This window comes from Zonotrichia leucophrys, chromosome 1 (assembly GCF_028769735.1).
Source record: "Zonotrichia leucophrys gambelii isolate GWCS_2022_RI chromosome 1, RI_Zleu_2.0, whole genome shotgun sequence".
Classification (NCBI taxonomy): Eukaryota; Metazoa; Chordata; class Aves; order Passeriformes; family Passerellidae; genus Zonotrichia; species Zonotrichia leucophrys.
In genome coordinates, this window is record NC_088169.1 from 112,094,373 (window position 1) to 112,111,735 (window position 17,363).

At 45.5% G+C, this 17,363-nt stretch overlaps 1 protein-coding gene across 1 annotated transcript; it reads left to right on the top strand.

Annotated features, from left to right (window-relative positions):
- The first annotated feature begins 4,030 nt into the window (after nucleotides 1-4,030).
- Nucleotides 4,031-14,510, top strand: STYXL2 (serine/threonine/tyrosine interacting like 2). Its single transcript, XM_064703645.1, has 6 exons — nucleotides 4,031-4,172; nucleotides 4,855-4,995; nucleotides 7,361-7,455; nucleotides 8,204-8,435; nucleotides 9,181-9,398; nucleotides 11,340-14,510. The coding sequence occupies exons 2-6, from the start codon at nucleotides 4,874-4,876 to the stop codon at nucleotides 14,165-14,167; spliced, it is 3,495 nt and encodes a 1,164-aa protein (XP_064559715.1). The 5' UTR covers nucleotides 4,031-4,172; nucleotides 4,855-4,873; the 3' UTR covers nucleotides 14,168-14,510.
- The last annotated feature ends 2,853 nt before the right edge of the window (nucleotides 14,511-17,363 follow it).

The following is a 17,363-nucleotide window of genomic DNA, read 5'->3' on the forward strand; positions in this document are numbered from 1 at the left end:
TTCCTGTCTTTGGAGTCCACAAGGATGAGGTTCCTCACAAGGAGGAGTTTCTTAAATGTTTACCTGCCTTAAAGACCTCAAGATATTTTTGACTTGATCCCACATCCTCCAGAAAGAGACATGCGGGATCTTAACTCCAGCTTCCACTTTGGATTTTGCTCCCATTTAATATTTTGAGTGTGGTGACCAGAGGTAGTGACAGAAATGCTATCACCATCTACCCACACTTCTGGTGTTAATTCTCAGTTCTTCACATAACAGCTTCACATAACCAAAGGAGATTAGTAAAGTGCAGACACTATAACCAATTTGGTCAGCTTGCTGTTATCCTTTTCACAGGATCATTTATACAACCTCTCATTCCTTTCTTCTTAGTTCTCCCAGTAACTTCAAAACCCACTTGACTGATTTCAGTTGAATTTGGTGGACAGACAGCAATCTTAAAGATAGGAAGTTCTTTCTGTCTTGTAAAAATCAGTAATCCCAATCAGTTGGGGTAAGAGAGAAATCTAAATGGTACCTCTTAGGTGTCAATACTTGTCTTCCATTCCCAGAATCTGTGGTTTCACAGTGTGATGGGTGTCACCTTTTGTGCAGCCAGGCAGACAGGGAAGTGTGGCAGAGTGAGTAGTCAGAGACTGCCTCATCTCATGTTGGTATGAAAGTGATTCACTGCTGGGGAGATTTTTATCTTGCCTTTATTAGCCACTCTCATGCATCACAGGTAAATAAGTTGGCACTGAGATGGATTATATTCTGCTGTTTTGGAGACTTGGCTGAGACTGGTTTCTTAGGTATTGTGGAGAGTGTATGTTTCAGCACCTGATACAGAAATCTGATATTAAGATGCTTGTTTTAGATGCTCTATATTTATAACTTTTTTGAGTTATTTAAGCCTAGATTGGGTAGGGTATTTAGGCACTTTTATCCTGTCACTTTTCCCTGACAGCTCTTATTGGGGATCTCAGGAGCAGACTGTCTTAATGTGGGCAATTTAAAGAGATTTTATATTTGTTTCTAGGTTGATTTGCTTTCCCTCTCTAGCATGAGCTCCCAAAGCTCACAAGCATTGGCACCACAGCTAAAAGAGCTGCCACTGGTACCAGCAGCACTGCCAAAGCTTTGTATATCAGCTTCTTCACCCCTCACCTGTGGGCAGTGCAAACCCTTGAAGTATTATTTTTGCTGATGGCTGCACCTCTGGGTAATCCTTTTGCTGATATATAGGACTTTTAAGGGATATTATTATGTTATTTAAATAAAACTGCCATTGACATGAAAAGCTTCAGTACAAAACCAGGGTGACTTGGTTGTGTTGCCAAAAGTACATGCTGTGATAAGGCTTGCCTGTGAAAGCCAGTGAGGAATATGCACAGGCAGCACTATAAATCTTTGTAAATCCTGTAAAGAGAGTTCCTCTTTCCCTTTAGAAGGAGGAACATCAAGATCCCACCTTTCTCTCCTAAGAGGACAGTACCTGTCCTCTTGTGTTCAGTTCAAGTTCATCTGTGAATGAATACATTAATCACCAGTGACAGGTACCCAACCACTTAGAGCTGTTTTTGCTACATTTGCACGTGCAAATGGTCATTAGCAAAGATTTCTGTCATCCTTGCCTCTGCTCTGTATGGTCACTTTGAACCCAAAACCCAGCAACCTGTGGTCAGCAGTGAGGAGGAGCTGCTTGGCTGTCTGCTTTGAGTGTTCTCCAGAAGTCTGTAACCTACAGGCCCCTCTCACCATCTCTACATCTGAAGGGCTGCAGTGGGCATGGCAGGGTCTTCACCATCCTCAGCTGCACTTGTATCCTAAAGATTCACAAACAGGATTGTCAGATGCAGCTCAGTGACTTCTAAAAGCATCTGTTTTTATTGGATGGCAGTGCTCCCACATTTAGGTCCTTTGAAAGCTCTGTTCTCCAATATAAGGCAGTCTATAAGCAAACATCTTGAGACCACTTCTTGCCACAATTAGCAGTAATTAACAAGAACACATGGTCATTGCATTGCAGAAGCAGCTAGAAATTGCGTTGCCCAGAGGAGGCATCTGCAGGATCAACACAATTCATGCTCTTTTTGTGCATGAAGCTGTTGGGATCTCTTCAAGCCCCAATCAGCCATCCCTTCCTCCCCTTGCAGTGACACCCATGATTCAGTGTACCACCTTCTTTCCCTGCTCTCTCAGCCCTGTACTGCATTAACACAGGTCTGGGCTGTGAGCACAGCAAGGCTTGAGTGGCTGTGTCCCAGCTCTTCCTTGCCATGCTGTGGCATCCCTACAGACACAGCTCCCATCCCCACGAGGTGGGCAGGCCCAGCATGATACAGCACCAAAGGTATCTCTGGTATGCAGTAAGTGAGTTTCATTTTCCACTTCCTTTCTGGTTTGCTTGTTTGCTTGCAAAGGGAATCTACAGCAGGATGTTTCTGCATGACTCACAACTGGAGCCCCCAGTACAGATAAACAACACTCAGACTTTCATCTGGCTCTGTCCTGGGCCAGCCCATGAGCTTTCCTGGGGGGTCAGGAGCTGGGAACTAGAGACTTCCTTTTTGAAAAGACATCAGAGAAGACACAGTGTGGCTCAGTCCTAGCTCTTCTAAGAACAAAAATCAGCTATCTTAAAACCACAGAACTACAGAATTATTTGAGTCTAAAGGGACCTTTAAAGATCATCCACAAGCAGGAACATTTTTCACCAGACCAGGTTTCTCAAAACCCCACCCAATCTGGTCTTGGATACTTGAGGGATGGGGCATCCACAACTTCTCTGGGCAATCTGTTCCAGTGCCTCACCATCCTCGAATTTCTTCCTTTTATTTAAATCTACCTTCTTCGTTTAATTTCATTGCCCTTTGTTCCATCACTACAGGCCCTGGGAAAATGTTTCTCTCCCTCTTTATTATAAAATCCCCTTTAAGTACAGAAAGGCTGCACTAAGGTCTCCCTGGTACCTTCTCCATGATGAACAGACCTGACTCTCTTAGCCTTTCTCCACAGAAGTGTTCCAGCCTTCTGATCAACTTTTAGCCCTCTTGTGGATGCTCTCCAAGAGGTCTGTGTTTTGTGCTAGGGCTCCAGAGGTGGATGTTGTACTCCAGGTGGGGTTTCACAGGAGCAGAGTGGGACAAACCCCTCCCCTGACCTGCAGGTCACACTTCTGATGCACTTCTGATCCATATGGTTGGCATTGTGGGCTGCAGGTGCAGCTGGGTCACATCCAATTGTTCATCCACCAATATTCTCAAATCCCTCTCCTCCAGGCTGCTCTGGATCCATTCATCCCCAGCCTGTACTGATATTGAGGACTGCCCCAACCCAAGTGTAGGATCTTGCACTTGGCCCAGTTGAATTTAGTGAGGATCACGTTGGCCCACTTCCCCTCTGGATGGCATTCCTGCCCCTACTGAATCCAGAGCACCACTCAGCCTGGTGTCCTCTGAGGAATTCCTGAGTGTGACTCAGTCTCACTGTCTGTGTCATTATTAAAGACTCTGAGCAGTACTGGTCCCAGTGCAGGATCCTGAGGGACACCACTTGTTCACAATCCCTGTTGGGATGCTGAGCCATTGACTGTATTTGGATCCCGTCCAGCCACTTCTTTATCCATCAAATAGTCCATCAATCAAATCCACCTCTCTCCAAATGAGAGGTAAGGATGTTGTGTGGGACCATGCCAAAGTCAATACAGAAGTCCAGGTAGCTGACAGGTAGCTTACTTTCCCTTAGGTTGGAGTGGTTTCAGCCTGCACTGCATTTCCCAAGGATATCAGAGGTCGTACCTGCGTTTCAGTTTGTGCCTGCTGGGATCCCCCTTGCCTGGAGGCTCTCTGCAGGCAGAGGTCCAGCCTCACTGCCTCTGGGCTCTTTCCTGCAACTGAGAAACCATCCAGCCCACAGCAGGGAAGGAGTTAAGTGCTTGACCAGCTGCTGTCTGTGAGGCACTGAATTCCTTCCCGTGCAATCCAGCAGCCAGTGTCAGGACAGCTATATTTAGAAAGCTGATAAAGGTTTGGTGCCAACAGTTGTCCTGCCCCTCGATGAAGAAGCAGTAGAGAGAGTGAGAGGGGGGCAGCTGGTTGCTTTCCCCCCAGTAGCTCTCCTGGCTGTCTTCAGTGGCCTCCTGCGCCGTGCTGCCAGCAGGGACCCCCAGTGGAGCCATCAGGCACAGGGTAAGTTCCCTTTCCTTGCTCACCCTTCTCCCTGCTCGCTGCCTGTGGGTGACCACGCGGCCGCCATCCCCCGGCCTGAGCGCGGCTGCCGCTGCCCCTTGTGGCACTGAGGCTCTGAGGCACGGGTCCCTCTGCCTGGGCCAGGACAAGTGCTGGCTGCTGTGTTTCCACTTTCCTAGCTGAGCTGTGGTGCCCTCGCTCTCCCACACCCAGCGTGAGAACAGCAGCCTCCACACAAAGGATTACAAGGACAAAGTCCCAAGCCTTCAAGCTCCTTTGGCCTTAAGCTTTAGGAGCGTTTCATTTTGGGGACACGAGGTCTCATGTTTCTTGCCCCTGACCCTGTTTCCAGCCCAGCTCTGGCTGTGTACAGCTCCTTCCAGCCACCTCGTGCAGTCAGGCGAGTATAGAGTTTCTGCCCTGCCACCCCTTCCTTCCTGGCCTTCCAGCACCCTTACTCACAGGCCAAGAGCATTGGTGCTCGCTGGGCAGCAGCCAGGGAGCTGCATGAGGCCCTGGGAATGGCAGGTGCCCTGGAAAAGGAGCCACTGCAGCCCTTGTGGAAAGGGCTCCTCACAGGAGCAGTGTGGGAGCCCTTCTGCTGTACCCCTGCCACTTGTGCCCCAGTGCCAGGGACTGGCCTCCTGCAGCCCTGTGTAATGGCTGTCCCTGCTCCCTGCAGTGGGTCCGCAGCAGCCGCCATGGCCAGCGGCAGAGATTCGGACAGCGAGGAGCCGCCGGTGCCCCAGGAGGAGGAGCAGGAGGCGGGCCCGGACGTGAAGGCCGTGCAGGCCCATTACCTGCGCAGCCCCTCGCCCAGCCGGTGAGTCCCCAGGCACCAGCACGGCTCCTGGCAGCACGTGGGAGTGCCGCCCTTCCCTGCTTCCCTTCCTGTCTCCTCCACCCTGGCACCTGGGCCAAGCTGAGCCCGGGGATTCCCTGCCCTCCCCGAGGTGGGGTCAGTGTGCCACTCACACAGAGCCTGCAGACAGGACTCCTGCACTGATTAATCCACCCTGCTGGGAGAGTGCAGCAGGGATAAACTGCAGGAAGGATTACTGTGGGCTGCTGGTGTCCCTCTTCCCTGTCTCACCCTCTCATACCCCTATGCTGAAACTTCTGATCCAATTTCAACTCTTCACAAATTCAGCTTCATCTTTATGTCCATTATAAGGACTTGTGGATTTATTGAATGTTGATATTAGGCTTTGCCAGCCCTAGAAAGACCAAAGATCTTGGGATTTGGGTTTGATTCAGAACCAGCTTTAGCTACAGGCTTCAGGCACTGAACAGGAGGCTGTCACAGCACAAGCAGAAATTGAGTTACCTCAAGCAAAACAAGCATGATTAGATGTGTTTTCTCCTAACACAAGGAAAAATACACCCCTCTGTTCTCTTTTCCTAAAGCAAAATGCTCTGCAGGGCTTTCTGTAACCTTTGAGATGCTTTAGCTGAAAGCAGGGAGTAGGGATAGAGTTTAAAAAGAACCTTCCCCAGTGTCCCTCGACAAGTAGGAGGTTATGAAATGTTTCCTGCTAACTGTGGGACACTGCAGAAAAATTGAGTACTTATTTCATTTAACCACATGAAATCAAAATTGTTTAGGAAGATCACTGAGTTCACATAAAGTAAAATTATGTATTGTAAAATTATGTATTGAGCTCTGCTCATCAGTCACTCAAAATGAACGGAAACATCTCTCCAGATTATTCCCTTCCTTTTTCCTTTTTCCTTTTTCTCCCTTTTTTTCTTGCTGTTAGTGGCAAAACACAGTGATGAAAATGGCAAGACCATTCCCAGCCAGAAGGGGGTCCTTGAAAGACCCAGGCTTGGGCAGATTCTGTGTTTCACAGAGGCTCAGGGCAGCTACAGGTAAAACATGTTGAGCCTGTGGTGGCAGATTATTGCCAACTGCTACCTTTTTATTGAGCTTAGGGGCAGCCTTTACAGCAGAAGGAATCGAAGGCAGGGCAAAGCTGCAAATTTGTGTCAGCTCCTGTAAATGAGACTGAGACTCCCCTTGCTCATCTCGTAAACTGCTTTGAAGAACTAGAAAAGGATTACTTGCAGTCACGGTTGACAAGTGCTGGAACTCAGCTAAATGACCTGGATGAGCCTGTTAAGTGGTTTCCCATGGCTGTGCCCTCTGTTTTGATTCTGGAGCCTGAAAGCAGTTCAGCTCTCCAGACACTGCTGCACCCTGACTGCATATTAATCACCCTCCCTCTCCTGCTTTAATCAAACAAAAACAAACAGTCTGCAAGCCTTGCATTGCCAGAGAGCTTCTGTGATGGCAGCACACTTGTCCTGGTGATTTGTACCATCTATTTGGAAGGCAGTGTAGAGGGTGTAGATCAGGGAAAAAGCTCTGTAAAATATTTTGTTAAGATGTTCTAACTGAGAGACTGAATCTTCTTGGACTGTATGGGTGCACCCAGAGGGAAATATATTTGTTTTTAAGGTTGTGGCCTTTTTTGCTTAACAAGAACTTATTACACTGTGTCAAATAACACTTCAGATGTGTTTGTGGGTGTCGTAGTGGTTTCTGACCCACAGTTACACAACACTGAGTGAGTGGAGAGACTGATCACAGATTCATGCTCTGAAGTGCCCAAGGTACAAAGTACTGGGGGAGAGATTCATGGGCTTCAATCTCAGTGCTTGCACTGCAGCTTGTGGTAGCTCAAAGGATGCTTGCAGGCAATTAACTGGCAGAAAGAAAACCCAACAGTTTTCTAGTGCAATCTGTTTTGAATTACTCAATAAATTCTAGTTAGAGCCATGTTTATGTCTGTCTGTCTAAGTGGGAGTTACTTGTGAGACTATTTCTTGTGATCCATCCCCTCCCAGTCTCAAACCAGACACTGATGTTCTCTGCTCATAAACTCCTCCACCAGGCAATCTGATCACACTCCCAGCCCCCTGCAGCTTCTCCTCATGGGACCTGTCTGCATCCTGCAAACACTGGATGCCAAGGCATCTTTGAAACCTGTAGTGCCATGCTAGAGATTGGGGTGGGAATGAGATGTGGGAGAAGAGCTGGGACTTCCCTTCTACAATCAAAGAATCCCTCCTGCTCCAGTTCCCTGCTGTTCCCCTCTGGAATGGGTGAAGAGGGCTGAAGTGCTGGGGATGGGATCCCAGTGGATCCCAGCATTTGCCTCACAGGCAGTGTGGTTGGTTGGCAGGTATTCAGTGATATCAGACACTGACACAGAGAGCATCTTCATGGAGCCAATCCATCTGTCATCTGCTGTGGCTGCCAAACAAATCATCAGTGAAGGTAAGAGACTGTGCAAGTTACAGAGACCTGAAGTTGCACTTGCTTTGCCTTTCTCATCTACAGATCCTAAATGATAAAAAAGCCCTTATGAGAAAACTCCATCTGAAGTAGAGAAAGAAAGAACAACTTACAGAAAGGTTTGGTGACCTCCTTTGAAGCTGTGCAATGAATCTGTGGCAGAATTGTGTACTGCAGGGGTAAAAGTTTGAGTGCTGGTTGCTTGCTGCAACAAGCTAAATCAGACTAGAATGGAATAGAATAAAACAAAATGGAGTATTTCAGTTTAAAGGACATATGTGATCATCTAAGTCCAACTATCAGGGCTGACCAAAAGTTAAATCATATTATTAAAGCACTGTCCAACATCTGTTAAACACTGTCAAGGATGGGGCATTAACCACCTCCCTAGGAAGCCTGTTCCAGTGTTTGACCACTCTCTCAGAGAAAAAGTGGTTCTCTATGTCCAGTCTGAATCTCCCCAGCTCAGCTTTGAACCATTCCCACGTGTTTGATCATGGATACCAGGGAGAAGAGCCCAGCAGCTCCCTCTCCACTTCCCCTCTCTGGGCCTGGAATAAGGGTGCCCTGAGGCAACTCCTAGGAACACGTACCTGCCCACACTGCAGACAGAGCAGGGTGGTATTTCTGGGGAAGAAAAGCCACAAGGTTTGTCCAGGCACAAGTAATGATAGCTCATCCATTTGCATTGTTTTTGTGTGCTTTTGGTTACAATGTCAGTTTATTCCAGAGCTGAAGACAAAGGATGTCAGGGTGGACTCGGTGTGTCCCAGGATGCTGGAGTCTGCGCAGCAGCTGATGGTGGAAGACCTGTACAACCGAGTTAAGGAGAAGATTGATGACACCAGCTTGTTTAACACGCCGTGTGTGATGGACTTGCAGAGGGCACTCATGAAGGACAGGCTGGAGACCCCCAGGGATGCTGTGGATGAAGTCTGGCCTAATGTCTTCATAGCAGAAAAGTGAGTGTCGGCTTCTGTCATCAGGCTGCATGAGATTCCCAGTAAAGGGTCAAATGGAACCATTGAAGGCATAACATGTATTACATGCATCTAATACCTTTCATCCCTAGAGAGCCCTAAAGTGTTTTTCAGACTGTGCTCACAGAAATCTCTATGCACTGGAAAGTAAATACTTCTGGAATAGAATCAGCAGCTTTCCTATTCTGTTTAGATGCTTCAACAGTTTAAGAGAGGAAAAGACAAATAAGCCCAAATTCCACTGTTCTGACTGGAATTTGGCCCTAAAATTGGAACTAAAGTCTTTGGTATGTAGAAGGGAGTTTAAAAGGTAATGCCAAAGCAAATGTCAAGTAAACATTATTAGGTATCCTGTACCGTGGTTCAGCTATATGTGTAAGTGAGCAGACAGAATTAGAAGGGGATATAAAGCATTGATTACGGAGTGGTAAAAATTGATAAATAAGTACATGGTCTTATCCTAGGATGGCAGTATGAGTTTCAAACCAAGCTGGAGTGAAAACAGAGCATGTGGCTCTACAGGCAAATGCAGGCTTCTTGTTTTCTTCTCAGAGTGAGTATTGGAAAGGGATACCTGTAGAACTCTCAAAGGACATTAAGATCTGAGTGGCGCCTCATGCTGAATGAGTTACAAGGACTGGGAGTTATGTACACTTTGTAGCATGCAGCTCTTTTCCCACCTAAAATAGGGGCACTGATATCTAACATGTTTTTCCCTTTTCTGCAGAAGCGTTGCAGTGAACAAAAGCCGTTTGAAGAGACTGGGGATCACCCATGTCCTGAATGCAGCTCATGGCACAGGTGTCTACACAGGAGCAAGTTTCTACAATGGTCTCAATATCCAGTACCTGGGCATTGAAGTGGATGATTTTCCAGATGCAGATATCTCCAAACACTTCCGCCCAGCTGCAGAGTTCCTTGACGAAGCCCTGCTGACTTACAGAGGTACGAGGAGATTGAAGTGGTTCCAGGTTCCTTGGGAATTAACAGGGAGCAACCTTACTCTGATAAACAGCTGATATGCCACACTTGTAATGGGGTAGAAGAGCCTTTGCCCTCTGCATGACAGTGAGCACCTCCTGCCTGTTTCTGCCCAGTCTCATTCAAACCAGGAGGGAGCAAGCTAGAAAGGGGAGGCAGCCCAGCAGCCCCATGGCTTCAGGTTCAAAGTTGGCTGCAAGTCAGCTCCTGCAGCTGATTTGAAAGAACCTGACTATAGCAAAGAGTAGAATTCCTGCTCTAATAAATTTTTTTTAAATATTGATGGTCTATAATACTATATAAATAGAGAGATAGGTATATTCCTGTACCCTGCACTTTCCAGTTTTGCCATGATGCCATAAACCAGGCTGATTTACCAGAACAACCCAAGTGGGTGAGTTGAACCTCTGGGTGTCTACACCCAGGCTGCTGTCAGATTTGCTGGACTTCAATTCCATGGCAACTGTTACTCTGTGGACCTCCAGCACACACACTGGTCATTTTGTTGCAAATTCAGTGGACAGTTAGAAATATCTTTTTGCAGTTCAGTATTGAAAGAAGCACTGGGGTCTGTGATATCACTGATATTCCTCATATAAATTGTCAATTAATCTCATTTCTGTGGAGAGGCAACAGAAAGCAGTAGTGACGGTAAGAAAAGTGTAGAGTTTTGTTAGTATGCAAGGAATGTTGAGCCAGTTTTAATAGCTGAAAAACACAAGGAGGATGCACCAAGGCAGATGAACCTTGGAAGAAATGAAAGGAAGGAGATCTCCCCCTCTTGGTGAGCTGTCAGATTGGTTTAGCTGGCTGGTAAAACACTTTGAAGGCAACCAAGACTTTTGATGCTAAGATATTAAAGAGATTTCAGGATGGTAGGAAGAGGTTCATTAGGTAAACCTCTTGTGGTAACATATCAGCAGTTAGAAAGATGATGCTTAAATTGGCTTCATTAAGTTTCAGTGCAAACAGATTGATTGAACTGGAGTTTATCACACATTTAGAAGCAGTAATTTCAGTTGTTTGCAAGCTTGCAAAGCCTCATTTACACTCTCTCCGTATTTACAAGCTTATCTTTAGCTGTAATTTGCCATACAAGTAACTTAAACCCCAAACAATTTGTCTGTGCCAAAGTTTGGTTTTCTGCAAGACGTAGTAAATGCTGTAAAATAAAGCAGATCCTCAGTTTTGATTCTTGCTTATACAGTTACTGGTGCAGGACAGTGGGTCCCACTAGTTTAAAGCATCTGGATCAGTTTGTCAGAGTCAAATTCAGCTCTTTTCTGATAGTTGCTTGGTTCTGTTCTTGTAAGATATAACAGGACTTTGGCCTCCAGCCAGTCTTCAATGTAATTGTTTGAGGGTACCTTGCAAAACCAATCTAGATTCTGGCAAAAATACTATTAAATTAATATAAAATTGTTATTTAAGTCCTATAATGTCCCTTATAGAAAAAATAAGTTACTTGCTTATCCTCCCAGTACCTTCCTGGAGGCTAATGCTAATATCTCACTTTTTACATATTGAGAAAAAAGCATGGAGAGCTTAAATGTCTGACCCTATGTCAGCCAGCAAGTCAAGATTATCTCACTTGCCTTTCTAATACCTATTATGATCTTTTTGACTATTTGAGTAAGTGAAGTGTGTAGGTGAAAATACAAATACTATTTAAATTGTTTGGAAATGTGCTTGCCCACAGCTTTTGAGACTAATGTGCTTTTTATTCGTATGAATCCAGATTTTTATTAAGGTAAAGCTAGTGAATATTTAGTGTTGGTTTCAGTCTCTGAAACATATAATCAGTGTAGTTTTTAACACTATGCAGAGAATGCTTTTGTGCTACATACCAGAGCATCCTGTCTGCTATTGGAAATAGCTGATGCCTTTCATGTTCACTGTCTGTAGGCAGAATCCTTGTCAGCAGTGAGATGGGGATGAGCCGCTCAGCTGTGCTGGTGGCTGCCTACCTGATGATCTACCACCACATGACTGTTCTGGAGGCTCTGATGACCCTGAGGAAGAAGCGTGCCATCTACCCCAACGACGGCTTCCTGAAGCAGCTGCGGGAGCTCAACGAGCAGCTCTTGGAGGAGAGAGAGCTGGAGCGTTCTGGAGATGAGGATGTGACTCCAAGCCAAAGTCCTCTTCCCTGTGCAGGGACTTCTTCACGGCTCTCTGGAGCGGGGGACTCAGAGAGCATCAAGGGAGCCAAAGCCCACTCCATCACAGTAGAAGAAGAGGACACCAGCAGCATTCTGGGTAGTTTTATGAGCTCTTCATCAGTGGAAAAAACTAGCTGGGTTTCCAAACACTCCACCCTGATCACTGAGGAGGAAGAGGAGCAATTGTATGAGGAATGGAGGAAGAAACAAGGCCTATCTGTAAAGGAAGCAGGAGTTCACCGTGAAAGAAGAACATCTCCAAAGCATCTGGATCAGGAAGAGGAACAATCTGATGAGGATGTGGAAAGGAGGATCCACGATTGGCAGCGCAGAAATGAGAAATACCAGATGGCAGGTACAGCCAGGGAGGAGGATGGTGAATGCAGCATGGGAGGAAGACCTTACCCATCAGGTGAATTCAGTGATGTTGAGAGCGTGAGCAGTTTTGAGATCCGAACCCTAAAAAAGCAGCTGGAAGCCAGTAGCTTTAGCAGGATGAGGAGGAGCCGCACAGACTCTACGTCTTCTGAGAGCACCTGGGACATGTGGAATCAGAGGCTTCTGGAGATTGAGAAAGAAGCTGCTCAGAGGTATCATTCTAGGAATAAAACCTGTGGGGAAAGACAATCCCCAGAAACGGGAAGAAAGGAGAGGGATGTGGATGAGGAGAGTGTGCTTTCAGACTCCTCCTGTAGCTCCTTCTACAATTTCTGCCAAAAGAACAAGGACAAGTTGACTCCTCTAGAAAGGTGGAAGGTCAAGAGGATCCAGTTTGGCTTTCACAAGAAGGATTTAGAACCATCATCTGCACCATCTCCAGCAGAGGATGGCAGCCAGGCAGGTCAGGAGGAAACAGAAGGGAAGAGTTTGTCAGATATTGATCTGACTGCTTACCAGGCTTGGAAAATGAAGCGGCAGAAGAAGGTGGGCAGTGAAAGCAGCAAGGAGGAATTTGTGGAATTTGCCAAAACTGAGGATTCTGCTTCAGCTAAAAAGAGGCAGAGGCGTGTAGAGCTCCTTGAACGTTCAAAGAAAATTTTAGAAGAAAGCCAGTCCATGTGCAGCTGGGAGACAGAGAGTACAATGAGTGGGAGTATTCCCCTGTCAGCTTTCTGGTCTTCAGCGCCTTCTGCAAGCGGTGCCGACGATGCAGCTTCTGCCCTGAGCATGCAGACAAATCATTCATCTTTGTCACAGGCCAGGAGTTGTACTGGAGCAACACAGATGCCAAATATACCCCTTCCCAATCTCCCAGTTGGCCCAGGTGACACAATATCCATGGCGAGCATTCAGAACTGGATCGCTAACGTGGTCAGTGAAACCATTGCTCAAAAGCAGAATGAGATCCTGATGCTGTCCCGTCCATCGTCCGCCATGGCCTCCCTGTCAGGAGACCTTGGCAGGCGAGCAGATGATGACAAAGTTTCTCTTCTCAGTGCTCAGAGTGGCTCATCCCTGGCTGCCTCTCAGCTCCACCAGCAGGACCTGCGCAGGGCTGAGTCTCAGTCTGTGCTGTCCTGCAACACCGCCGTGAGCGCAAGGACAGAAGGGACTGCTTCAAACATGAAGATGAGCCAGACAAGCAAACCACTGTATAGCCTCTTTGCTGATGATGTTGACCTAAAGAAACTCAGGAGGAAGGAGAAAGAGATGCAAATGGAAATGAGAGAAAAAATGTCAGACTATCAAATTGAAAAGGTGATCAGAGACAATAAACGCAGCACTTTATTTAAAAAAAAGGTGACCAAAGCAGAGGAAGATGAAACAGAAGATGACAGAGAGAGTACAACAAACAGCCACAGGCGTGCCTTGCAAGCAGATTTGGACAGAACTGATGCAGTCTTTGATCTGTCCAGTCAACCTGCAGCCTCAGGTGCACCAAAGTCAGAGGTAGATACTGATATTACCAAGTGGCTCAATGGCCTGAAAGCAGAAAGAGAACCACCGTCATATTATGATCAGACTGAGAAAGCTAGAGAGAAATATAGATCATCCAGAGTTAGACAGATGGATTCTGAGACATCCAGTTACAGATTCTGCAGATCCCAAAGAAAAGAGCTAGATAGCTGTTCTTCCTACGAGTCAACAGGAGATTCACTGAGAACCATGTCAAGATTTTCCTCTGCTTCTGCAAAAGAGGACAAAAAGATGTACAAGTTCACAAGGTCCAGGGTCAGTGAGACAAGTTCCAGAGGAAGCAGCCCAGATCTGCATGTTTTCAGCCAGTCACCTGAACCACCCTTTGACTCTGAATCCCCTGAGCCATCTACACAAAGCCGAGTTAGAGCTCATCACGTGGAGGCATGTGAAGAGGAGGCCAGGTCAGACGTGTCAGAGTGTGGAGCAAAGAGAAAGTTCACCCAAAGCTTTTCAAAGTCTGAAGAGGATGGAAAGAAGGAGGCAAAAGTGGAGCAAAGTGAAGAAAGGTTTGCATCTAGGCAGGTCTCTCAGTACAGGCGAAGCACACGTAAAGAAGAGGAAGAAGAGATGGATGATGATGCCATTATTGCTGCTTGGAGAAGCCGACTAGAAGAAACTACAGCAAAGCTCCAGCGGAGAAGGGAAGAGTGACCAAGATCAGACTCCAGGAACACAAGCAGAGCCACAGAGTCCCTGAATCACTCACTCATCATTATATTTTTGATAATCCTTTGTGGTTTGTAGGGCATTTCCTGCAGATAGTTCTCTTCTTAATCAAAAGCGATGAAGGGAAGAGGTCAAGTTCTGCAAGTGTTTGTGGTTTGTCAGAAAGAAGATGCTGGTATTAAATGATCAATGTAGGTAGGAACACAATGTTAGAAGCCATTAGGAGCCAGACGATGTTTCAGCAGCAAAAGCAGGTAACGGTTACACCTCAAGTCAAAAGACCAATCACATCCCATTTTGGTTATTTCAATTTCCTAGTGTCGTTAAAGACTGGACGTGTTTTTTCTAGGATCTTTTTGATCATAAATGGAAGAAGCCAACAGCCTTTTCTAGGAACTTAAAAAATGTTTTTCTCTTAATCAGTTTTACTTTTTACGACTGAGAAGATATTACCAGGTAGGCTCCATTTTCTGCACCAGCCTTACGAATGTCTAGAGAAGTAAGACAGTTCAGGTTTATATGTGTTCTGTTTTACTTTACTAAGTGGCAGAAGCAAAGTGGAATACTTGAAAAAAGAAGATGCCTCCTGTTTAGAAGTTAAGTGCAGTAATGAATGTATTCATTGTTTCCCATTAGATAAAGTCATCTCTGCTCCAGTATGGTTGGTTCCTCCTAATAACTTCAGGTCAACAAAGGAAAAACACAGTAATATAAGCAGCCATCTGAAAATCTTTGTTTAATGTAGTTAAAGAGATAGAGTTAGGATTAGTGTTAGTGTAGGCTGGGTTTCTGAGTATTGACTTCACTTTGGTTTATATGCAGCTCAGATAAATTGGTGCTTTTGTGTTTATAGTCAGATTAATTTTCAACATGATTGCCTTGAAAGAAAAGAGCAATACACAAACTGACCTCATAATAAAATTGTTTAATCAGACCATAGGTGTAAGGTATCGTGCAGCTAAGGAGAAATTGTGTGTCTGTGAAGGGGGCACCTGGAAGCTTGTTTTTAGGAGGCGCTGGTAGGTTCAAATGGCATCTTCCAGTTAAAGTGTTCTTATATCCTGAGCTACCCAGGAAGAAGCCCAGCCTCCATGGTAACTGAGTACTCCAGGATAAGAGCCTCGGGTCTTTCCATGCCCTGCAGAGCCTTGTGAGCCTGTGTGACACAGCCCACCAGCTTGCCACAGCATCACTTGTGTGTCTTTCCACACCACAGCACCCAACCCTCACCAGTCAACATCCTCCACCTCTCTCTTGTAAGCACATAGGCCGGTTTCCACTGACTTTGGCTCAGGAATTGTCAGTTCTCTCTTCTGTACAGACTGTATTTTGAACCAACAAAGCCCTCTGGCAGAGCTGAATCTAAAACAACAATGGAGGGATGATGCAGTAGCGCTCTCTCACAGGAAGTTTGTCTTTTCCTTGTAATCTCTTCTCCCTCCCACTGTGATGCTTAGAGCTCACCATTACCATTATGCTAGTACCTCTCCCTTTTTTAATTGTGTAATACAGACAGCAAGCTCCACAGGGCAAGGGCCTGCTCTTTGTCCCTGTCTGTATGGCGCTACGCACATCAGCAATGCTATCTAAATAATGGTTACTGATAACAAAATGCAGCTGGCAATTTTCCTAAACTTAGAATCATTTCTCTCAACTATAACTCACTGATCAGACATTATCCCTGCTTCTCTAAAGATAAAGATGATTCTTTCTGACAGCCAGGACTGGGGTAAATGATAGCTACTTATTGTCAGGTGAATGGAGTCTCACAATCAGGTGATTAACCAGTAACAAAGGTAGAAGAAATATGAGAAATCACTTACTTGTGTGGGTTGTTTTGGGGTTTTGTGGTTTTTTTTTTTTTTTAGTAAACTCAGATTACATTTCTGAAATACATAAGGAACATGGTTATGCTAATGTTTCAGGCATGCAGAGATGCTCTATGGTTTATAATGCTCTTCTACTATAAAATAATATATTATACAATGCATCCCTTGTTTCTGTATATTTCTGTGAGTTGTTATTTTTAAAGTAGTGAAATTCCAGGCCTTCAGCCACATTCTGAGAATTTATATTGAATTTCAGCAGTGTGTGTTAGGATAGGCATTTTGCTCTTTCCTCCATCCCTGGTAAAGTTGCTCCGCAGAAAACAGCTCTGCATAGACATATTTGGAGCTTGCTTTAATTTCATCCTAGAAAAGGTCTTAAGTTTTGATGGATCAAAGTGGAAGTGTGCAATACCTTCTGGCACTGAATTTACTTTTTTATCAAAGGATGATTCCCTCTGAAAAATCCCTCCTGCTTCCTGTGCCTGGATGTTCCCAGCAGACAAGCCTGTCCTCTGCAGTACTGCAGGGGGCATCTCGCGCTGTAAAAGACGAGCAGGAGATGATGTAGTAATTGGTTTCATTTTGCACTGTACAGCACAGCCTTTGTTTGGGCAGCATTTTGATTTAAACACTAATCTAGGTCTGCTGCACAAATAAATTATTCAAGACCAAGGGGCAGAATATGGTTCTGTAACAAGTCTGAGCCAGACCATCCTGATAGCGAGTTTTGACCCTTGTGAGAAAGGGTTAAGTGGGTTCTGCTGACTCATTGAGGTAGGTGGCTTATTAGTTCACTTGTGTAAAAGGGAGATAAAAATGGTTTGCTGGGGAGAGGCCATCTAAGATGCTGGCTGAGCAGCCATGAGGGAGAAGCCTTAGAAATAGCTGAACTTTATTTTCTTATTGCTTATATCCTTGTTAATAAAGCCAAACCCCCAAAGCAATAAGGGGGTGGGGATCATTTTGGACTCCATGCAGTATATGGCCAGTGCTTGAAAGCAAGATGGGAAAGGCTCCAGCTCACAGGTATAAATTACATGAAACAGTGACATAAAGACCTTGCATGGTGAAAATATTAAAGCATTCAGTCATAAGACCAATAACCAAGAGAGACAGAAATGGAGGGGTTGAAGGCAGGCTAGAAAGTCAGGTTTTAAGATGAGAATTTAGAAGGAGATAAGGAATTGCTGAAAGGGGAGAGGTCTGCACAGATTGTTTCAGGTGACCAGAGCTGCAGAGTGAATGGTTTTTCAGCAATGACACCAGTCTGACAGTAGATTAAAAGAGTAAATAAGTACCCAAATTTATCTAGGAAGGATTTTTCAGCAAAGATGTGCTGGGACTGATATTTT